Raw genomic sequence first — 13,569 nt, 5'->3', positions numbered from 1 at the left:
TACTGTAGTGCCCTTTAAATTACAGGGAAAACATACCTTGTAATGTGTTTGTATTGTATACAAACAAAGATTTACTCACGTCTTGTAACACATTAAACAGTATTTTCGACACACACACACACACACACACACACACACACACACACAAAGAAAAAAGAAGAAGTATGTACTGAACTTCTTGAGAACTCAATACTATTTAGCCACATTAGCACCATTGAGTGTGAATACAGTCTATGGAACCTGTAATTCCCTGTGTCTTGCCTGGGTCCAGCATTTACCGGTACACATGCTGTATCATACACTGTAGGTGTCATGATGCACCAAAACAAATATATTTGTCATATGTACAGTATCAACAAAGTGGACTTTGCCTGTTTGAGTTGCAGTTGAACACATGACTTGTTTTATTGAGACATGTGACGATACGTTGCAGGTCAGGTTTACCATCTTTTATCCAAATGAACTGTGCTTGGTACAATGTACATTTTGTGTGTGTAATACACAGATTATTAAAGAATGTGCCCTCTCTTGATATCACTAATGCATCAATGTACACATGTACAGTGTACAGTATCTCCATTCTATGAGATCAATTGGAATTTCCTTTACTTCCTTTACAATAATTCTGACAGAGAATGAGTGGGATATAGAATATTGATGCTAAAAAAAAGAGAATACAAATGGGAAAACTGTGTACTTTATGTTTTTAATCCTTCGGTATAAATGAAAAGATAGAAAGCAAGAGAAGAAGAAACAAAATGAAACTTAGTAGCAGTACTTTTCATGCACAAGCTTGATGGCTTTGTGACATTGTGTGTATAATGTATACCCTAAAAGATGTGTAGATAGTCCCAGTACATCACAGCACCTTCCCCCTCCTTTTATTTTTCTTGACGATACCAGATTGCCCTGAAATAACTAAATTCATTTGTGCCTGAATATGAGACCATCAGTGTAGTCCACCATCCTCAATGAATACACTGGATCTTTAGAGCCCAGGTTCATTCTCTCTTTGCCAAAGCAATTGTGGTAGTATTAATCATGGTAATGTGTCACACTATGACAGTGTGATCTCCAGGGCTTGTCTAACTGTTAGAGGGCTTTACAATTCAGCACTCGGCTTTAATAGAGTTAAATTGAGGTAATCAGGGACTTCCCCTTTAAAAAAAGAAAACAAAGGTTAGGAAAAACGTCAGAAAACTTCTCCCGCTGTGTTTCTAAGTCTTTCACTTTGCAGGTCATGAGGTTCAGAAAGTGTAAGAGAAATACAGCACCTTTCATTATCACCCTAATCATCACCTTGTTTTGGTACATCGAGCGATGCAAATTTTCAAAAAGTGATGTCTTTTTATGACAGATCGCCTGTTTGAAGATTTTTTAAAAGAAGTGATTTATTTCTTTAGGTTTTCCACTTCAGTATTCAGAGTTTCTTATCAGATTGAGTTAAATTGCCTGTTATCCAACAGTGGTTGAAGGTGACATCATGCATAGTTGAGTGTACAAATTTGATTACCACATTCATGTGATGATTAATGACTAGATGTTGCGCTGAATGAGCTGAGCATGATTTCTTCCTCTTGCTAGAGGTGAATGCATAAGGTGCTTCATAAACACTGAATACCATTCAATTGCAGTTTTAATAGAGATTATACCGCCAATAATATTAGGTTTTCCTCGATCTCGCAGTTACATGTGACATTGTAGTAAAGTCTAATGATATTCTGAACAAGGTGCCCATAGTGAACCTTGATGAGTTTTCTCATATTTTATTTAACTTTTATTGCTTATTTCATTTTGGTTTGATGCTCTTCCTGCAATATTCTGTTTTGCCCTCGTTTGATTCCATTGCCATTTACATCAAGGAGGTATTATTTTGAGTGGATATGAAACAATGACGTACTGGTGTTGAGTGCTGTGGAGAGATTTTTGTTACGTGTCAGTGCTGTACTGATGTACAATTGTAACGGCATCAAAACCGAAACATTCTTTGTTAACGAGGGCATTAGCACACGTGACGCCACAAATTCCATTCAGGCAGGTAGTAAAATCTTGTTCACTTTCCTCTTGGATCAGATAGGGGATAGACAATTATTCATCTTAACTCAGCTATGAGAGCAAATTGTTTTCTCTGTTTCTATTACAGTTTTTTTTTTCTGTTTCCATAACTAATTATTTTGAAGTGAGAAGTATCTGTCATTTGGTATTGTTGGCAGACATGAAAAGCATTGAAGTTTGGGTTTCTATTTTCAATACCAAATTGTTTTGTCATCCTTCAGCAAATGTAACAGTGACCCGTACTTCACACCAATTCAATCTACCAGGCTATGATGACATTGATATGTTGATTCTACAGGCTGAATACAGTTTGATGGAGCCATGCAAACAAACAAAATGGAAATGAAAACAACAATAGTTGCATAACTTCAGTTGTAAAACCCTTCATTCTCTTTAAAAACAAGCAAACAAACAAACAAACAAATAAACAAACAAACAGGGAGGTGAGACAAAATCCGGTGTAAAAACAAAGATGTCATGTGAAATATATGAAAGTACAATGTACTCTGTATGTTACATACAAGGAGGTGTTAGAAGATCAAATTTGACAGACACCTTGATTTACTTAAAAATTATAAAGGGATTATTCTAGTCACATACATGCACATACAATGTACATCTGGTAAGTTTGTTCACACTCTAAGGTGAACGTGCACAAAATGTTCAGTAAATTTTACAATTTTTACAATTCAGTTTTCAGTTTGCTAAAGTGTACATTGATTATGATCAATGATGTTAAAATGATCAGTGCTTTTTACAGGCACCTTTGTGGCATTTACATTGTACCAACTCAGAACCACTGTATTATTTGCTACTTTCCTTAAATTATTTAGTAGAGACTTTGAATCTAAAGTATCAAACCCACAGTCATAAAAGTGGCATCTTACCCTGTGTCATTTGCCTCTCATTACAGGATGGACGGTTAAGACCAAGACCACTTTCAGCGCCCAGAAACCAATCTGGTTCCTCGGCAAGTGCTACCATCAGAGGCCGGAAGGTAGGTGCTGATATCCATTTGCCCGTACTTTATCTGGAATGGCCATAGACAAGCTCTCCTTCAGCTGTAACACGAAAAGCATTATGTATTCGTGGAATTGATGTCTTTTCAATGTGATTTTTTATTATTGACAGACCTTTTACCATGTTTTTCTCATGCCAACACACCTGACAAGCACTTTCTCATGCCTCTCAAAAAAAAACCACCACCACCAACAACAACAACAACAAATAAAAAAAAAACCACCCTAAACATGGATTTCCAACCACCAGAAAAACATTTCATTTTTAGTATAGGGCACTCCCCCTCCATGATTGCTGCTGTAATTGTTTGGCAAATTCTATAATTCAGTATGGAGGAAAAAAACTGTGCCTGATTCGTGAGAGAGAAATTCCACAATGATTTCAAGTTGTCTTTGATAAACACAGTAAAATCAAAGACATAATTGATCAGTGAAAGCCGTGTTAGAATGAGAAAATACCAAAAACAGAAATACAACCCCCCCACCCCCCTCCAAAAAAAAGAATGGCAACAACAATAACACCACCAACAACCAACAACAACAGCAAAACTGGCAAGCTTATTTACAAGGTATTAACACAGGCCTCTGGCACTTAGTTATAACTTGCCATGCTTTTTATCAGCATGCAGTAAAGTCATCGTCAGATGAAAAAAGCAAATTCAGGATGAATAACGCTTAAATTGTACAAACCAATGTGAGAGTGTATGTCTACATGGCATTATTATATCATCCACAGAGGAAGTGGCATTATGTGTACATGACCAACATTTTTTGTTAAAACAGAATAGATAAAGAGTCTTTAACTGTCTTTAATAGGAATAATTTCTCTATTTTAATTAAACATAAAGTTAGTGTACATTTTGTTACGCCAATTTGTTTAATTTGAAAAGTCACCTTGAAAATAGAGTGAAATCACTACCATTAGCCAGTAGAGTCAAGCACATTTACCTGATCCTTTTTAATTTTATGGTAAATTCTAGGACACTCTTGATACATGTTTTGCTGGATGTGACAGTGCAAAACCAGTTTTATTAGTATCAGCTGACTAGTCATCAAGGTTGTGTGACTGAATTCAGAAGTGCAGTCATCTGCAATGCTAACATCGTATACGACAGGAAATAGCAAAAGTTCACTGGAAATGCCAAATTGCCTGGTATCGTGCAAGTTTGTCCCAGTGCAAGCGTTTTATCAGAACATGTAGGACGAAGTTAATTGGATGAATAGATTAGGTGTTCACACACCTTATACTTTCACTGTGCAAGATTTTATCAGCATTTTGACTGATTATTTTAGTTGTTTCACAGTATGAAAAATATTACCACTCTTTCAGTCAGTTTTTCAGCCAGCTTCTCTTGTGAATCTTTTCCAGCAACAGCAAATCAATGGCTGTCTTCACTTGTAATGCATTTGAACTTCAGAATACAGAACTATGACAAACTTTGCACAAGGGTACCATATCTGTACCCCTGCTCAGTATTACCAGTGTTAATACCAGTAGTTCAGTGAGTCCTGCATCAGAATCTGAATGCTTCAGTGTTATCTGGTACACCAATCTGTTTGTCATCTTTCAATATTGCCGTCCACTATTTAGGTCAGGGGTACTATTGTCCAACTGGGCAGCAGCCCTCATTCAATACTGTAACAAACAGTGTAGATTTGCAAGCAGGTGAACTAGTGGTTGTGAGCGCCCTTGTATTTCGACTGATACCATATAAAGCCTCGGGAGCATTATCCCAGTGAAGTAACCTGCCAATTACGGTCTCCTCCCCCACAATCTTTAAAAACGTGTTCTCATATGAACACATGATTTTATTGATTGCTTGTATGTATTTATAGTAACATAATGTTATTCATATTTTGATGAAAAGGTTGTTGTTAATTTATCATAATGATTTCATTTTAGTGGAGTAATACTGTAAAAGTGGATATTTTCGCGTGACTAATTTTTCGCGCTTCGCCGGGCCAGAAGAGTTTCGCGTGTTTTTAATTCCGCGGAATCGAGACATCACGCACAGGAACGTATGGCAAGCAAAAATAATCGCGTGCTTTATTTTCGCGCTAGTTTCTGGTTGCGCGAAAATGCGCGAAAATTTCTGCTTTTACAGTAAAACAAACTGAAGCTGAAACAAACTCAAGCTGGGAAAAAAAGGAAACTATGAATTAAACTTCTTTATGGTCTCAATATCTAAATAACCTGTGCCAACCTTGAAGTGCAGTTCAACACACCATTTTGAAGTTACTGTGGCTGTTGATATGCAGTACTTCCACTGCATTATTATGATAAAAAAGTAAAATCAACAAAACTTAATTGAAAATAGGTTAATGAATCAAACTTTGTCGTGAAAAGAGAAAGTCACGGAATGTTAAAGTAATTCACAATTATATGTGAAATAGTGACATAATTGTGGCAAACATGGTAATTAGGTGTTCAAAGTAAAGGTGTAGCAATGTCCTGGCCTCACAAGGCCTCGAGTGACCTACACACAATACTGTATTCACTACATTAACTTATGTGAATAGGTTCACAGTAAATGAAATGACAGCTTGCTTCACAAACAGCTGTTGCATCACAAGAATCATGTACAGTGTAGGTGTTAATATGGTCAACTCTTTGTGCGCCATGCTTCCATGTCTGACTCAGTCAACAGCCACCTTCACGTCTAACTCAAACACACAATCGCACGTCACATTTGTATGTTGTACTGATTGGTAAATTGCAGCGTGTTGCAGTACATTAAAAGCATCCTAACCATAGCTTTGTCATAAAATTTACATCACAGCCAAGCTTGTCATTTTCTGTCGTCATACTGCATTTCTAGCATAAACACTACAATAAAAGTTAATGGTTTTGAAAAACAATATTTTGCAAAAGCGCTTATGAATGCATTGCCGTGTCAGATCAATGTGGCACACATGGGGTTTACCTTGTACGTGGTTCACAAAGGGAAGAGAGATTTAAACACAATTAAAAAGAGATTTCAAGAGTGAGAGAGTGACCATCATGATATCAGTGCAGGTCAATAACTTTGCACTTGGTCTCAACAAGGAGGTTCTAGAGAATGGAATCACAACTGTGTAGATGTTCGAAGCCGCTGCTCAAAAATATTTGAAGCATGCGCCAAAAAGGATATGCCGCGCAGATATGAAGACAATTGACTCATGTCTTTATGATGGTAATTACTTTTCGCTATCCCTTGTTATAAAAGTTAGGTGGTACAGACACGAGGATGCGCTAATAGAAATTGAGCAAAAAATGCTGAAATAAAGATGAAAATATGACTGGGCATACCCGAGCACTAATCTGATATATCTATCAATAAAGAATTATATTTGAAGATTATTCCATATTAGTTTCATGTGTGGAAATTAAGCAGAAAAGTGATAAAACCAGCTTTCCAGGATGGTACAATTTTAAACATTTTCACATGATACAGCTCTGATTTTACACTTATGCGCAAATTTCTGGATGGAATTGACTTTTGTTTTACATGCTTTATCATTATTTAAGTGAAATTTCATTTCATTTAATGAATAAATAAGCAAAATAAGGCCAACATTATGATAACGTTCAAAATGAATCTTCAGATTGCTCAGCAAGACGGCGGCGTCGAACATCGATCATCAAAGGCACAAGTGCACCTGTGGAATTCTTTTTTACATCAATAGAAATCTGACAACTGTTTGAATAATTACAGTCAGTTGGAACTCCAGGTATAAAACCTCCTTGGTCTCAACAACTTGTTGCAGGTACCCTCATCACATAGACCTGATGTTATCATTTTTGGAAGAATCCCTTCACTACACATACAATTGTAATGACATTGATTTTATATCTAGAAAACAAGAGTCCTGATATTGTTTTCCAAGTGCTCAGATGGAAAGTGTTGTTATCTAATTCAAACAAATAACATTGCTGCAACCTGATCATTTGCATTTCGGTATCAAAAGGGTGTTTATGTCACGATGGCTACTCAAAAGTTACTGCTTCTTTAAGTTTCATTTTAAATGTCGTAATGCTCTGTCTCTCAGGGTACAAGTATGCATAAAGTTGCAAGGAATGTATTTCAAGTGCTATGATAGTGCTCTGTTTTGAATCCACATGAAAAGCATTGATTTATACTTTCGCAACTATTCATAGAATTTCCTATAGAATGTGTAGATACTGTACCTCTGCAATATATGGATACTGCATGCTAGATTTTGTATCTTTTATAGACGGCCTGTGACAACACATGCAATCATATCCTGTTTAAAAGTGATATTCATGTTGTGATGCAGCACCTTCTCAATTGTATGATCAGTGGTCTATTGAAAATACATGCTGATTGAACCTGTTTTCAAGAAGGATTCATATGCAAAAGTAATTCAAATGACACAAAGGACTTCAACTTCCATATTAAAAGATGGGCATTTCTACGGTAAATGGGTACTTTTCAGGGATATCTCTTTGTTTTTGGTTTCCTACAGTATGTGCATTACCCCTGAACACAATCTGATCTTCTAGAACACTTCAGTGAGAGATAACTTTGTCCCAAAATTGCTTCAAACAAGCAATTTATCAAACTTTATGCCAAAATAACAATTTTGGGTGAACGCGTGTAACGCAGGACAGAAATCTATGTACTAACATATTGAAGTGAAATTATGAATGTTCATTGAAACTTTGCTGTTTTTCAATTGAATGGCTTGATTTTGATGAGAGAAGATAACAGCTGTAAAATTCTATCAAAAATTGTGTTTCATACCATTTCTAGACTTAGTGGTGGGCTCGTGTAACATGGACAGACTGTCTTGTCGCATTTTGGTCTGTCCATGTTACGCGCGTTCACCACTTAGTCTAGAAATGGCATAAAACACAATTTTCAACTGAATTTTACAGCTGTTATCTTCTCTCATCAAAATTAAGCCATTCAATTGAAAAACAGCAGTTTCAATGAGCATTTATAATTTGACCTTCATATGTTAGTACATGGATTTCTGTCCTGCGTTACACGTGTTCACCAAAAAATTTTCATTTTGGCATAAATTTTGATAAATTGCTTGTTTGAAGCAATTTTGGGACAAAGTTATCTCTTACTGAAGTGTTCCAGAAGATCAGATTCAGGGGTAATGCACATATATAAGAAACCAAAAATAAAGAGACATCCCTGAAAAGTACCCATTTACCGTGGAAATGCCCACATCTATTGTTTGACAATCAGATGAAATGATGAGAAGTTTCTGCAAACTTTGCGCTTTTTATTTGAACATCTTGATTCCACACTTCCGAAGTTCCCAGAGATGACATTGATTTCACCGTATTGTGATAGCTTGTCTCGGAGGCTTATTCTTAATCCATAGCCAACAAGGGCATCCTATATTTGTCAACATACAGCTGATTGTAACTTCCATGTTACACGCATGGTTGACATGGGTTTCGATGAGATGAAATTCAATTTTGAGCGCTCGACCCGTAGTTGATGGAGCCATTCGATTGCGCACAGGAAACTATGGTGAAGCGCAGCGTGCACGCGAGAGATTCGTGGCGGTGCGCCGTGTTTGGCGTCTTTGTGAATGATTTCCCATCTCTGTCAGCTGCAGGCCTTAAAAGGTCTGGCAAACTTTCCCCCTTTCCCTGCTTCAGTTACATTAAAGGTGCATTACTGTTTGGCCAGCAGTGAAATTTATGTGGGCTGTAGTTTCCTGAAGAATTTACAAAGTGTACCAGGACATGAGGGATATAGCTACAATGTGTATATGTACAAATGTACACAGCAGAAAACAAACCTCTATTTTTTAAAACCTCATGCAGAGTATCCAGAACCGTTGTTGTTTTACTTTCTATCAGTATGAAGTCAGTCTTTACATTTTCATAATACGGTATGGCTAAGAATTTGTAGTCACATGCAGACTTTTGAGTTTTGTTTTAAATTTTTTTTTTTTTTTCAAAATCAATTCATGCACACAACTTTAGTGACAAAATGAGACAAGTACCAGGTCTCAAAAAAGAAAGTCAATTATCAATTGCTATAATTATTAGCAAAAGGTGGTCATTAAAAGCTCATTCATTTGCATTTTGAGATAGGTACACGTGTGTGTTTTCTGTTCCTGCAATTGCAAGACTCTTGGGTCCAGATCGCAACTTACACCTGATGCAATGTTAGAGTGCTAATTAGATATCGGAATCACTTCGACATCAGGTCTCAACCAAACATTCTCTGCCTTGCTTGGATGGTTTACCATGCTTGATGATTTTGTCCTGTCTTTATTCTATTCCCCTTTTGTAAGAGCCCTGTTCAGACCTTTAAGATATGGTATAGATGTGATGAGTGGCTTGTAGAGTCTCATGTATATGTGAACCAGATGCTGCTAGTTTACTCACTTCCTCTCCATCTCTGACAGTGACTGGGTCCTTGCAATATGTGACTCACCCTGCCAACTCTGTTCACACTCTCAGATCCAGCTTGTACCTATCATTCAAATGGCGATAGCAAGCAGGGTTATTGATACAATCAAACCTGTGTATAGTGGCCACCCAAAGGAAATGTAAAACAAAAAAAGTGGCTGATGAACATGTAGACAGGTGACAGCTATAGGCAGGGTCTTTAACATGGCCTTCTCTTTCGAAGGCAATCTTTTTTTTTATAGTGACTGCTATTGACAGGTGACCGTTGAGCCAGGTTTGACTGTATTATCTTTTATGTCATTTAGTTACATGGTTGTGATGATAATATGAATGATATGTGTACACTCATGTATTGGTTGAAATGATACTTTTACTAGAAATGATGGTGAGACAAATTATACAAATTGTCATCTCTATCAGTTCTTTAATTGGGACTGAAAGTCGTCGGTCCAGCATCATAATTAGTATTATTATCATTAAGTGATTGTTGTAGTATGTTCTGGTTGGATTCATGACTATATGCCCATCATCATTCAGTAAAAACAGCTGCTCTCTGTTGTACCATGTATAGTGTGACAGCTTCATATACAATGAATGTCGCACCTATCTGTAGAGATTGTATGGGTTTTACATGTAGAGTAGGATATCTTCTACCCACGACATTGATTGCAATGATGTCAAACATCTTGTTATTTTCAGTAGTTGCTTCTGCATGAGAAAGTCAGCGTATCTCTTGTAGGATTCCTGATGAATGGATTATTATATTACCACTGAAGAGACCATGTTTCACAGCATTGATGGTCCCCTTCTCAGTCATTTGATTGCAAACTAATCACCCCATCCCCCTTCTCATTGTCTGTTGGTTTCTTCAGACCCTGATCCAGAACGACCCATCGGAATGGACACAGTCCGCTCCATGGTGGTAGAGGAGTTCAAGCAGGACTTCAGTTCGCGCCTCTGGATGACCTACCGGAGGGAATTCCCCACACTGGCCGGGTCCAACTTCACCAGTGACTGCGGCTGGGGCTGCATGCTGCGCAGTGGACAGATGCTACTGGCTCACAGTCTCATCTTACACTTCCTTGGCAGAGGTACGGTCACATGTAAACCAACAAGGGTGTGCTCCCATACCACACCTCAAGGTGGAGTGCATGGTACAGTATATTTTAATAAACCGAGAGGCTAGGTTGTGGTGGGCTGGTTCTGTGACAGGTTCTTGCCTGAAGGCTGTTGCCCAAGACCTCATAGCAAGACCTCATAGCAGGACCTCTTAACCCGTTGAGGACAGGCTGATTTTGCTAAAACATGCATTTCCCATAGACACCTGCCCGAGTATACTCGGGACTCGTCCTCAGCGGGTTAAAGTGATACCTCAAAGCAGGACATCATAGCCAGACCTGGTAGCAGGACGTCACAGCAAGACCTCCTACATGTTTGTACCAATACCTCCTAGCAAGACCCCATATAGTAAAGCCTTATAGCAGACCTTAACAGCAAGGAGCCTTCCATTGTGGGAGTCCTATAGGTTAAATCTTCATCACTGAATGGCATTGGGTACTATGATACTTTGTATCAACTTACATATCGATGTACAGTGGAATTCACTGTTCATGTCAAGAAATTAAATGTCTTCTGAATTCCATATTTTTGAAAGTGCTGGTTATCTCAAAGGTGCCTTTATTGAAAGGGTTTTGATGTCATGATAATGTACAGTGTAACCATGAGCTTTGTAATTCAGTGCATGAAATATAGACTTGACATTAAGAGAGTCAGTTTAAAGTGTACACCGTATCTCATGTGTGTTTTGGTGATTTTGTCGAACCTGTATTGAATTATCTACCATGCAGCCATTTTGTGATGGGGCAGTTTTGAGACAGGTTTCCAGATTCAAATCAAAAGGAGAGAAAAAGAAAGAAAGAAATCAAAAACAAATCCTACTTGAAGAAACTTCACTTATAAAATTCTAAATTTTTGTGCCATTTTTGGTTTTATACCATATTTTCAAATTATTATCTAGTTTTTTTGTTTTTTTTTAAAGAGAATATATACAAGGAAAGTAGAGTGAATGTGGGAATAATGTGTAGAGTTGCATTTAAAAGAATGATTTTCTAACCCATTTTCAAAGTTTTCTCTACACCTTAACATTGTTTTTAAAAACAACTCTCGATCGCGTCATTGATGAGCTCCATCATGGTGCAATTTGGAGAGTCATTATTTTGGAAAGGAAAGCAAGAGGTGATGTCATTAAGGTCACTCATTTGTAGGTGTATTGTGAGAGTTAGAGGGTTAAAAGAAAGTGATATCCGCTCCCCACGCGGCGAAATAGGATATCCGTCATTCCCATTGGAACGGCGTAAAAGCGGGAGTGGTGAATCACCGCTGTCGTGTAGCGCTGCCCAGAAGCCAGGAAGCTATCTGTGTTGTACGTGGGAAGACCGTTTCCTCGATATGTGCATCTGGCCCGCCGACTGTGCTTGGATTTGTCTTGCGGAGCAGTGCATGCTGGGAATAACCCGTGTGGAAGATTGTTGTAACCCAGTCTTATTAGCCTGCCTTCACATTAAGTCAACCACTTTTCCTTTTCATTACTCATTTAACATGCATGGTTCATTGGACTCTAACATGATGAGTAAGTTAAAGAGATAGAACAGCACAACCATCAGAAAAATTGAGGAAATGTAAAGTATTCAAGAAAGTTCTCAATTTCTAATTGCCAGTAGTTCTACAATGTACTATTGATAAATTTTTGTATATTTTTTTAGAGAAACTTCTTGAGAATGCTTCTTTTTTACACTGTGAGTCTTTCCTGACACCACCAAAAGAAATACTTTGGTACAACCGTATATAAAGGTCGCCTGTTATTTTTTTCAGTGGAGTCTATTATCTGACATAACATGTACTTATATCAAAAACCTTCAGTGTAACCACTTATAGTTTTTAGACTTTTTATATAGCTAACTAAAGCCGTGAATATACCAGATGCAATCAAGTTCTGAACAAGTTTTGAACACCATGACCTACACCCCTGTGATATTGCAGAGAACATTTCCTGAGATTCAATGGCTTCCACTTGCGAATGAGTCACTTCCACATGGAATGTGACTGCTGACGTGTGCATTTAAGAATGAATTACATATCACAAGATATCCTGTGGTGTATCCCAGATATCACAACATCTTAATGAATAGGTTCGGACTAAAGCCAACCCAACATGTGATACTGCTGGTTTCTCGGTACTATTTGGTGTAGGAAGGAAGTGTTTACTGAGATCTGTGTACAGCCCAGGTGCACCTTGGCGACATGATATGTTAGTCTACTTTGTACCCACGTGGATACCTGTTTTTTCCATCGCATCAATCATTTCAGTGTTTTTCTCATCAGGTTGGCTTGGAGGGGGAAGATGTTGGGGTTGGTGACTAACACATGGCTTTGTCATAACACTCTAAACCTGCTAGGTGCGAATACCACTGAATACCACTGATTACGGTCATATGAAGTCAATTAAAGGGTGTGTACAGTTCTGGTCGAGGTGTAGATTTAGCTTTTAACATTTTGCGAGATATTCAGAAACCATTCTATGAGATGTCAAAGAGCATGCAGTTTTAAAGGGTATCAAAGGTTTATTCGATGAAAATCGGTTTTGAAATGGCTGAGATATCCAAAAACAAGGTGAAACAAAAAGATCCTAATCAAGTTGTGGCATGTCGCCTTTTATTATTAGCACTTTTTGGGATATCTCAGCCATTTGAAAACCAATTTTCATCAAATAAACGTTGAATCCTTCTTAAAGTGTCATGCTCTTTCATATTTCATAAGAGGCTTTTCATTATCTCACTTTTATAGGAATGTTCAAAACATGAATTCCTACCTCAACCGATACTGTACAGTCCCTTTAAAATGCAGAAAATAACAATGACAAGACCATGCACCACCTTAATTTTGGTACCAGTCACAGCATGTTTGTGTATATAATACACCCACTGAGATAAAGAATGGCATATTAAGGAGAGGTAATGACTATTAAAGGACATTTGCTTGGTGGACTCATGTGGCAAAAATATTTCAGGTTTTCAGCTCTTGTGGGAATTTTCATTTGATTTGCACCCCTAC

General features: G+C 37.6%; 1 protein-coding gene across 1 annotated transcript in view; it reads left to right on the top strand.

Moving 5' to 3' along the window:
- LOC139709190 (uncharacterized) overlaps positions 1-13,569 on the top strand; it is a 42,860-nt gene that overhangs the window by 12,919 nt on the left and 16,372 nt on the right. The window contains exons 3-4 of the mRNA XM_071621142.1: positions 2,969-3,052; positions 10,332-10,550. Coding sequence (XP_071477243.1) covers positions 2,969-3,052; positions 10,332-10,550 — 303 coding nt within the window. The remainder of the gene's footprint in view (positions 1-2,968; positions 3,053-10,331; positions 10,551-13,569) is intronic.

The sequence above is a fragment of the Diadema antillarum genome, unplaced genomic scaffold (genome assembly GCF_040938485.1).
Source record: "Diadema antillarum isolate AM-2024a unplaced genomic scaffold, OU_Dant_1.0 seq00001411_RagTag, whole genome shotgun sequence".
NCBI lineage: Eukaryota > Metazoa > Echinodermata > Echinoidea > Diadematoida > Diadematidae > Diadema > Diadema antillarum.
This window is presented reverse-complemented; position numbering and strand designations above follow the sequence as displayed.